General features: G+C 33.6%; 1 protein-coding gene across 1 annotated transcript; it reads right to left on the bottom strand.

Moving 5' to 3' along the window:
- Positions 1-7,687: 7,687 nt before the first annotated feature.
- LOC131604706 (uncharacterized protein At5g01610-like) lies at positions 7,688-8,947 on the bottom strand. Its single transcript, XM_058877133.1, has 3 exons — positions 8,640-8,947; positions 8,326-8,380; positions 7,688-8,239 (listed from the first exon to the last, which is right to left on the bottom strand). Exons 1-3 carry the CDS (start codon positions 8,724-8,726, stop codon positions 7,857-7,859), a joined length of 525 nt encoding a protein of 174 aa, XP_058733116.1. The 5' UTR covers positions 8,727-8,947; the 3' UTR covers positions 7,688-7,856.
- Positions 8,948-11,741: the final 2,794 nt, after the last annotated feature.

The following is an 11,741-nucleotide window of genomic DNA, read 5'->3' as shown; positions in this document are numbered from 1 at the left end:
TTTTGTATGTTAGGTTTCGAGTTTAGATTCGTTGGATATCACCACGCGTGATATGGACGCTACCACTTTTGGGCCAAAGCCCAATAAATTAACTTAAGCGATCATCTTCATTTTTTAAAAATAAAATAAGTATTTTACGTTTACATTATAAACTTTAAAAAACATATATTTTACGTTTACATTATATAATTTTTTTTATTAACTTCTTAAATTAATAGCTATAAAAAAATTACTTTCTCACATTAACTATCAATTATACATTATCAGATAGAATTGTTTTTTCGAAATAATCATGTATTAAAAAAAATTACGCAAATAACCATGTTTTAGGAATGGTTAAAGTGGATCAGCGATGTGGGATAACGCCTGCATTGAACCTTTTAGAGGAGGCGCCATGTGAGACAGCGTCTAGGTCCATTCAAGAGCGGATCTACCTTTATAGCATTGAGGGCTCAAGCCCCCACACAAAAAACAAAAAATTAAGTCAATAACATTACTAGTTTTTTCTAGCCCCATCAATTTATATAGGTTTATCTATTTGCATTTACTCACTCAAATTTAACTTTTCACTTTTTCAACTTTCTATAAAATTTAACTTTTCAGTCTTCAATTTTTTATTAATTAAAGATTTGTTTTTTAATTTAAATTTAATATTTCTCTTTATTTAATATTCTCCTTAATATTTCTCTTTAAGGTTTGTGGGTATTATACCTAAATTCCCCAAACTCGACATACTCCCTCTGTCCCAAATTATAAGAGAAATTTACTTTTTTGATTCATTGAATAATTAATGTATCTGGTTTGTATACAGACCAGATACATTAATTATTCAATGAATCTAAAAAGTAAATTTCTCTTATAATTTGGGACGGAGGGAGTACACTATAGATGAACAGTTTGGGGCCCCTACACACAAAAGAAAATGCTCTTAAAAATCTTATAAAACTACTGAAAAGGAAAAAATTGTACGCACGTGATGGGAAATTAAGACACAATAATTGAGCAATACGCAACGGATATAAATTTCCCACACTTGTAAGAACCTTGAGGATCAACAATAAATATAAGACGGCAAAATAAATGCACAAAAGAACATCGATATTTTTAACGTGGAAAACCCCTCAATTTGAGAGTAAAAACCACAAGTCGTCCAGACCAAAGAAATAACTCCACTATAATCAATTGAGGGTACAAGAGAGTCTTAAAGTGATTTACAAACAAGTGCTAACAACCACAAATAACAAAGCACAATTAACTTACAAATAAGAATAAAAAAGCTGAAAAATAACTCAAATATGCAGCTCCAATGTGATGCACATATCTCTCAACTCAAACCTTTTTTTCAAATTCTAAACGGTTAAAAGTTAGATATATGAGTTGCAAACACGCCCATAAAATTTCAGCTCGATCCAACGGTTAACGAATCGGGGATCTTCGATTTAGTGGGACTGGTGAAGGAAAAATGGGAATGAGTATTTCTCCTCTTTTCTCTCTTTTTGAATCCTTATTTTTCTCTATCTCTCTTAACCCTAAATTGACTCTCTCCACTTAAATAAGTTAGACAAATGGGCTATTGATATTTGGGCTTTTCTCCACATAGGAAGGAAACCCAAACCCAACAGCATGTAGCTTAGATGCTTAGAGAAACCCAAGTACCTTTTCCCACCCTCTTGGCACTATAAAAGGAAAAGAAAACTCTTACATTGTAGGTTACACGCTCAAGTCTTATTAGACTACCTCAAAAGCATGAATGAAGGACTAATTGTTGGAGTGTGGTTGAGAGGGAGCAACATTAACCGCTTTAAAAATGTATCACATTGAAAAGAAATCAAATATTTTTAAAAACATAATAATCTATGGTGATAGTTATCACTAGGGGACAAAACCCACGCAAAGGTAATAGGGCAATAAACACCCAAACACTAAGAGTGTGTTTGGATGAATCATTTTAATGAGGTAATATAATATTTTTTTTTTGCTAATGATGAGGGCAAAAGCCCAAGAACAAAGGAAAACTACAAGAGAGAAACACTAGGATTACAGATCCCAATTTTGTCATCATGCAGCATTGGCTCCAAGAAACTAGGAGCAAACTCATAGAAAACTAAAGCCTTATCCATGCACCCTCTATTTGCCAAACTATCCACGCAAGAATTCGAGCTTCTAGGCACATGAGTTATAACGACAACCTCCATCCTAGACAAGTGTTCCATAATCTAACGAAGAATAACTACGCAATCTATATCTTCCACTTTTCCATCTTCTAAAGCCTTGACAACTTGAGTCTAATCAATGTTAATTTCGACGTTAAAATAGTTTAACATCTGAGCTAACTTCAACTCCTCAAATACTCCCCAAAATTCAGCAAGTAGAGCACTACATCTTCCAATGAATTTGGAAAAACCACCCTTCCAATCTCCTTTATAGTCCCGCAAGATCCCTCCACAGCCTGATAAATGTTAGGTGCCAAATTGTGTTAATATTTAGTTTAATTAATGGCACCTTTCGACCGTTTTTTATCGTATATTCGTACAATTCCCTGAAGTTTTAGATAATTATTTATAGTTTATAATTTTAAGCTTTCTTTTAATGATAATATGTGTTTTAGTTGTGATTTTGTAGGTTTTAGCCATTTTTGAGAAGTTTGGAGCTTGTTTTGACCTTGATAAGAGAGTGCTGGGCAGAAGTATGCGCGCGTCGCGCCCTTGGCAAGATATTTTGGAGCTTCAAAGCAGAGAGTTGCGCGCGTCGCGCGCATTGGCGGTTTATATTTCTTAAGTGTAATGGCGCGAAGCGCGCTGGAGGGCGCGAAGCGCCCCGGACAGAAAACTGTTTTACTATATAAAGAGTAATTCTAATTTTTGGAAAGAGACTTGACATTCTTAAGAGCTCATAAACCCTAAACACTGTAGCAAACTAAGAGTTGAAGATTAGAAGCCTTGATCGTCGATTAATCGCCTTTGATGCTTGTTGATCTTCATCCTTTACTTCTTGAGCAAGCTACCATTCTCATGGATAGCTAAATCTCTTTTGTATCAAGATAAGATGTAATATTCCTAGCTTTTTGTATGTTTTCTTGTGAATATATTATGTATGAACATGCGATGATCAATATAGATGGTTTAGTTTGTTAAGTAAAGATTTTCTTTGGTATAAGTGTTTGAGACATCAATATTTGTATCTAGATCTAACTTTATCATCTATCAAACTATAAATTGCAGACATGGATTTAGCGTTTGATGTTTACTTAGTATCGGTTTTAAAACGTTATTTGTATTGTTTAAAGGATGGAGAAATCGTCGGTTAAACAATACGGTAAATCTAACTATATCATTGTGGACACGGATGATATAGGCGTCGATACGTAATTATGTTGATCGTTACCATGTTCATATACGTATATTTATAAGGAGACATACAAATTTAGGTCGATGAAATCGAATCTTGATACATTTTCTTTAACTTAGAACTTTCATTACTTTACTCTTTGCTACTAAAAGTGTTGAATGATCTTTTGCAAACCCAAACTTAAAGTAACATTAACTCACGACAAAATAGGCTATAGAACGGCGGTGATATCGCAATAATCCCTGTGGATACGATACAAACGAAAAGTACACCACAATACTCTTCCAACAAAATGGCGCCGTTGTCGGGGATTATTGTTTAGATATTGCAAGCATTGCAATAGTTTGTTTTGTATTGAGTCTTATAATTAATATCTTGTTTCTAAATTTATTTTCCTTGTGTTTGTTAATTTGCTTGGTTAGTTTTTCAGATTACAGTTTATGCGAGGACGTATACCTGCAGATCAACTCCTTTTTGATCCTGAGATTGAGAGGACTGCTCGTAGAGAGAATAGCAAAACTCGTAGGAGGAGACAACTAGCTAGGGAAAGAAGACAACAACAAGAAGCATCTTCTTCTTCAACTCCGGTTGAAAACTTGGTTGAGGAAGAAATGGTTGCGGATCCTCCACCTCGAGGGCCATGTGTTAACAGCCCTCGTCTCAATGCATAATTTGCTCGTGATCAGGCCAATGGAAGAAACTCCGAAATGAAGACGGGGTTAATTCAATTATTATACCAAAATCCGTTCACAGGGGTAGATCACGAGGATCCATTTACTCATCTAACAAAGTTCTACGAGATCGCCAGAACAATTGGTGCTCCGGAAGACCAAGAAGAACAGGTGTTCAGGAGACTCTTTCCTCATTCCTTAATTGGAAAAGCTAAGGAATGGTACCTTGATCAACCAAATAATGTCATGACAAATTGGAACGAGTTAGAAGAGAAGTTCTTGGATCGGTTTTTTCCTCACAATAGGTTCATGGAAGCGAAAACTTCTATTGCGGTGTTCTCTCAAGGTTCGAATGAATCTCTCAATGAAGCATGGGAGAGGTTCAAGTCCATGGTTAGAAAATGCAAAGGTCATGGGTTTGATGAATTGTCTCAAATCCATATCTTTAGAAATGGACTCCAACCTCAACCAAAAACTCTTTTAGATGCTACCGCGGGTGATTCGTTGATGTCAAAAACTGCGGCAGAAGCAATTGCCATCCTTGAATGATCATCAAGGGCAACACAACCGTAGTGCATCGCAAAGAAAACCGGGAGTTCTTGAATTGAATACTAGTGATGCAATACTTGCTCAAAACAAGTTATTGACACAACAAGTAGAATTGCTCACTCAACAAATGTCAAAACTCCCTCAACAAATCAAAGAGATAAATGGGAGCCCTTCTAAAAATCAACATGTGATGTGTTGTGAATTGTGTAGGGGTGACCATCAAACATGTTTTTGTCCTCCACCGGGTGAAGAGGTGAATTATGTGTCTAATCCTAATCAAGTTTATGGTGGGAGACAACAACAACAACAACCTTACAACAATAACCAAGGTTACTAACAAAGAGGTAATCAAGGTTATCAACAAGGATGGAGGTCGGAAGCGGGTCCATTGAATCGTCAAAATCCTTATCAAGGTGGTTACAACCAACAACCTCAACAATCAAAGCTTTCAATAGAGGACACTCTTAGCCAATTCATGCAATTGCAAATTGCAAGCCAAAAGAGTACGGATGCCGCCATAAAGAATCTTGAAATATTGATATGGGTGTAGGAGAGATAGTTGAGGAGGAAATTGTTGAGAGTGAAAAAGATAGGGTGATTGAAGTAGAAAAAAATGTTGAGGGTGATTTAGTTGAAAATGAGAATGAGAAAGAATTAGTGGAAAAAGAAACTCTTGAGAAAGTTGTAGAAAAAGAGAGAAAAAAAAAATTGAGTGTGAGTGAGAAGGGAAAGAAGAAGGTGGATGATTCGTCGGTTAAACAATACGGTAAATCTAACTATATCATTGCGGACACGGATGATATAGGCGTCGATACGTAATTATGTTGATCGTTACCATGTTCATATACGTATATTTATAAGGAGACATACAAATTTAGGTCGATGAAATCGAATCTTGATACATTTTCTTTAACTTAGAACTTTCATTACTTTACTCTTTGCTACTAAAAGTGTTGAATGATCTTTTGCAAACCCAAACTTAAAGTAACATTAACTCACGACAAAATAGGCTATAGAACGGCGGTGATATCGCAATAATCCCTGTGGATACGATACAAACGAAAAGTACACCACAATACTCTTCCAACAATAAACTGTCAGGTTTGCTAGCTCCATCGGTGTTGAGCTTAATCATGCTTCTAGCTGGCGGAATCCACCCAACAGAATTGATCCCACTGCTCTCAATACAAACAGATTTATGAAAAATAATAGCTTGCTTGTAGTCCTTGCTTCTTTTTAGAATCTGCGCGATCGGATGAGAGGGCCTAAAATACTATGCGTTGTGTTCCTCCTCATTGCGCCATGACCATAAGGCATGACACGTTATGATCCATGTACTTCTCCAATCACCACAATTGCTATTTTAGTTCAAACTTATCCATTCTGCACTATCAGAAGTAAAAAATTCCATCCTGAGTTCATTAGGAATCAAATTTTGCCAAATTTGGTTGCTATAGAAACAGTCTCGAAGCGCATGAATACTTGTCTCACAAGTATTACCACATCTATTACAACTTGCACTCCCAAGACCCTTCTTACTCTTACTATGATTGGTAAGTAATCTGTTGTGTTTGAACAGCCACATGAAGCTTTTGCACCTCTTTGTAACCAAAGCTTTCCAGATTTTACTTCACTCCGTATCAATGTCATTGTTGTTAAACCTTCTAGTTCATTGAACATTGCTTTGATTGAGAATTTATCCTTGCATGTACCTGCAAAACAAAACACGTCAGTACCATTCTCCACGCTTGGTGGAACGCACGCCATAATCTTCTTGATCCAAGACGTTGGCAACCAACTCTGCAACATGTTTAAGTTCCAGTCACCATTATCATTGATTAGATCACACACAAAAGCTCCTTTCAAGTTATCCGGAATAATCACATCAAGATCAGCCACACAACACTCTTGCCCTAACCATTTGTCATTCCATGCCTTAATATTTTTGCCATCTCCAACAATCCACCTTCCTATTTCCAACATACTTGGAATAGTGCTAGCTACATCCTTCCAAAGGCTAGAATCAAAATTCCTCATCTTCATACAATCCTCTTTAGTCATAATTTTATATTTGTGCTTTAACACATTACACCAAAGCTCATTTGACTGATTGTATACAGACCAACCGAGTTTCATGAGGCAAACATGGTTTAACACATTAAGATCTCTAATACCAACCCCTCCCAGATGCTTAGGCTTCGTGACAGTCTCCCATGCAACTGCAATAAAATGATTTGCACAAAATTTATTGTTTGGATACATAAATGAAGAATTGTTAAAATGATGAAAATTTATGGAGTATTTTATCTAAGTTAAATTTAATCATTTTGAAATGACATCAAAAACCAAAGAATTTGAAATTCTTTCATACTCTATAAAATGTATTTGTTACTATTATTTTTTCAAATTTTACAAATTAGTTCTCATATTTTCCAAAATTACAAATTTGACCCTAAAAATTTTCAAAAAATTGCAAATTATTCCTTAATAATTTTTAAAATTTACAATTTGGTCCTTTAAATTTTTAAAAATGGCAATTTAGTCCCTACGTTTCAATTTTTTAATTTGGCCCAAAAAACTTAAATTTTATAAAAATAACCCCAAAATTCTAACAATAAATTATCTTAATACTCTATCCAAACAAAATAATTTAAAAATGATTGGATTTCAATTGAATCATTTGAATTGCTTTTTCACATTTAAAGAAAATAAAATCGTTTACAAAATATAAAATGAGACTCTCAAACATAGAAAAAATCAACACAATTCAACACGCAATAAACAAGTGAAGTGAATAATGTAGTCAACCACCCGGCCCCTAGAAGGCCTCTCACTTTGGGGGCTTGTATACCAAAGAGGGTAAATCTAAGAGGCTACGAACCCGGACTAAAGACACGATGGACCAAAATAATATACTAAAACATTTCTCCTCCGCAGAAAGAGTAAACCTAAGAGTTAAACTTATTATTTTTTGTATCATCTTCAAAATGCATACTATTTTTTGTATCATTTTCAAAATGCATAAATATTAAATAATCATTAGCTAATTAAAGTATATATAGAGCTAACACACTAACAAGTACAGAAACAACATTGAATTTGCAAACACAGAGAGTGCCCTTCTTAACACAGGTCACAACACAATATAAAGTGTAATATACATATTATATCCAAGTATATTATACTATCATATATATCATAGCTTCTTCACACCTATAAACTTACACACACAAATTAAATTAATGAATTGTTCAATGAATAATAAGTTTATATGTACATTCATTGGAATCAAAATTCTTCAACCTTAACAGCTTCACGAGGCATTTCATAGGCATCTTTAGGCCTTGATTTCTTAACACCACTAGTAGTGAACCATACTTTGTCAGATTTATAACTCTCAACATAAATACTTGTGACCTTAACCCACATAAGAACCTTGGTTTTCATACCATCTATAACAATGAGTTTCCCCTTTGACAGTGTCCCTTTCACACGGTTAGAATATCTCACAATGGATGAGTCCTTGAAGCATACCTCACAAGGGGAGGACAAGTGCACTACCAACTTTCCTTTTGATTCATCGAACTCATAGCATGTTATGTTACGCGGAAACAGACCCGGAGGAAGGTTGTTCTCTCGTAGAAGATCTGGTAAGGCTTTCTGAGTTTTGCCTGTAAGAAAAACAGAATTGAATGGAGAGTCAAATGCTATTATCGTCAAAATTGTTCTTGTAACATGTTTTCTCCTCAAATAGTACCTTTGAGCTTGTTGATGAAAAGTTTAGCCTTGTCTTCAACAGTATTTGAGAAAGACTGAAAGTGCAAATGCATATGAGTATTCTTGTACATGAAACTATGTTTGCATTAACTCAGAAACTATGAAAGCACAGACGCAACACTGATACGATAAGTGCCAGTGTCAGTTTCAAACATAGACAGTGATACGACATAGTATCTTTTCCAGAGGTGTCAGTGCTACATAGCTATGAAACAATCAAACATAAATTCAAGATTTAAAGGCGGTCTTGAAGAAACGAAGAAAAAGTAAACCAGAAACAGAAAAAGGACTAACAGATATATCGTTGGTTATGTTGGAAATCTCTTCCTTAGCTTTCTTGGAGACCCAAAAGCTTCCGAGTTTAGTCATAGCTTTATCCATCTTCTTCCTTCTAAGTTTTTCTTGCGGAAAGAAAAGAAAATGAAAATGGTGTTTAACCACTTAGAGGCAATTAGTTTATGTGTGTGTCACTATCTTGTATGGTAAAGAAGACAACTCAAAACGTACGTTGCATGCTGAAAGAAAAAATGGTGAAAAATGACATAATATTTGGCTACTGACCAATCTCCACAAATGGTGTGATGTAGAAAGTTTTGGCTAATGCTTTAACGTGTGATGTATATAGTTAGCTGCATAACTTGCCTTGTAATCTAAATTAATAAGACTAATAGCTATGCTTATATGGTTTGTGGTTAAAATGTGTTGTAGAGGTCGGTAATGTATCACATCCAATCATTACTTAATGTGAGATCACTATGCCATGACACATGACTCACAAACAACACCATACTACCGAAGAATACTGTTGAATGCTTTTATCGTTTGTGGTTAAAAACTGTTGAATGCTTGTTATATACTGATGAGTCCTATCTTGTATTTCCCGAACCATACCATGTGGCAGGATAAAGTCTTCAACATAAAGCCTTTGATTTCTCCATTACCATATGCTACACACGCTATTGCCCAGGTGGCCTGCCAATCCTTGGCCTCTTGTTGATGAGTGCTCCGCATCATGTTAAAGTTCAACCACTCCTGATCGGGCAAAGAGAAGAAAAGATAATGATCCCTAAATTTGTTGTGAATCAACACACGATTAAAAAAAACACATTTCACAACGGTTGGTAAACTGATGTTATTACAGTCAGGGACGGAGTCAGAAATTTTAAATTGTGGGGGCAAAATTGGCAAAATTTATAAATTTGTTTAACTAAAATTATAATATATTATTTATAAATAAATATTATAATTATATTTTTATATATTTTTTAATATTTTAAAATTATTAATGATTTTCTTATTTTTTATTTATAATTATACAACATATTTTATCTTCATAAATCAATTGATATTTCTTAGGTAATTAATTTTTCTTTAATTCTAAGAATAAAAACATCCATCATGTTAAGAGTTTTTTTATGAGATTAGTATATCAAATTGAGTTTAATTCAAGTGGGGGCATATGCCTACATAGTCATGCATGTGGCTCCGTCCCTGATTACAGTTGAGTTTGTACTTCTCAATCACTGGTATATTGCCCGCTATACTAAACTAAAAAGTACCTGTTATAATAATAAAGAATATTATTATTATTATTTAGAAATTTCTATCTAATAGTCAAATTTAATTAGAATAGTAATGACAAATTATTGGTGATGTATAATTTGTCAAAGATAGAATAGTGATACTAATTATAATAGTAATTTCTCCACTAGTATAAATACACCTCTTTGGTAAATGTAAATTACACACAAAGTTTTACTTTGAAAGATAGAAAAGTTTCATTCCACTTCCTCCATCATTTTCATAATTGGCTTCATAAATTCAACTTAAGCTAGGTTCAATATCTAGTTATTCTTAACACGTTATCAGCACGATCGTTTCTATCAAAAGTGTTTACTACACTAGGTATATATTCTATACTTATCACTTTAATCTTTTTTTTTTTATTTTGCCCCGGTTATAGAAAACTGACAACCAGTCAAGTGATTTATAACTAGTGTGACTATTTTTATTATAAACTTTGTATGGAGGTTTAAAACCCCATATACCATTATTAACATTTATATTTATATATTTACTAACTTTTATATTTAGTGGAGGTTTAAAAACCACCATATGTTGCTACTAACTTTTATATTTAGTGGAGGTTTAAAAACCACCATATGTTGCTACTAACTTTTATATTTAGTGGAGGTTTAAAAACCCCATATCCAGTTACTAACTTTTATATTCAATGGAAGTCTGAGACTCCTAATGCAAACACTAACTTTTATATTTCAGTGGAGGTCATAATCCCATTTGCAGATATTAACTTATATATTCAATGGAAGTCTGAGACTCCATATGTAAATATTCTTTTAATATTGAGTGGAGGTCTAAAACCCCATACGCATGTACTAATTTTTATCATATGTGTTCATTTACCTTATATGTTATAGATTATATTTATCTCCAACACTTATAACAGTCATATTTTTTTTAACACACTTAATTTTTGGTTTAAATATTCTTTTAATCAACCTTTTTCTTTTTCTTTTTCCTTTTCCCCAACGGTAATATAACGACTATTTTTACCTCTATAAATACTTCAACTCCTTTCATAATTTTCACATCATTCTCAAAACATCTACCTACAATTTTTTTCAAATGGCTGATTTTCTTATTTTGCTCATCACCCTCATTGTAATCATTTTTTTAATTTTCAGTCTTATTATGCATGAAGAATTAGGTAATGATTTTGTAGCTTTAATAATAATCCTCGTCTTACCACTACTTATCATAGCTTGGTTTGTTAGTATAGGTTTTAAATAATATGTAATCATGAATTTTGTGATTGAATAAAAATTGATATTTCTTTTAGTTTTTAAATATTGATTATGTTCATCTGAATTATAGATATAATCATGTCAAATCTTAAGCATCAATTCAAAATTCTAAGCATAACCGGAGACAACTTCATAACGTGGAACAACAATCTAATTGAGTACTGTTGGAAATTATTAATATCTAATAATATTTAATCACCATAGGTGTGTTCCAAAATGACAAGAAAATATATCTATGTGAAGTTTGTATTTTGAATATGAAAATAGGCAACACTTCGTGAAGTGTTGCAATAGGCTGTTTGTAGTTTGAATCAGAAATAGGCAACACTTCGTGAAGTGTTGCAGAATGAAAACATGCAACTCTTGGTAAATGTTGCAATAGGCCAAACATTGTAACTTTTGGAAAAGGAATTGTTTCACGAAGGGTCGCTACCTTATAAACAATACTAAAGTGGTCTATAAAAACCTCATTCTTGATTCAGAAATAAACAACAAAAATTGTACATCTGATAAGCCTATTATCTTCACTAAAATTCTAGACACTCTTCGCTACATCCGAGTTTTCGTCGGT

This window comes from Vicia villosa, linkage group LG1, assembly GCF_029867415.1.
Source record: "Vicia villosa cultivar HV-30 ecotype Madison, WI linkage group LG1, Vvil1.0, whole genome shotgun sequence".
Classification (NCBI taxonomy): domain Eukaryota; kingdom Viridiplantae; phylum Streptophyta; class Magnoliopsida; order Fabales; family Fabaceae; genus Vicia; species Vicia villosa.
The sequence above is the reverse complement of the archived record's forward strand: the minus strand, read 5'-3'. Positions and strand labels throughout refer to the sequence as shown.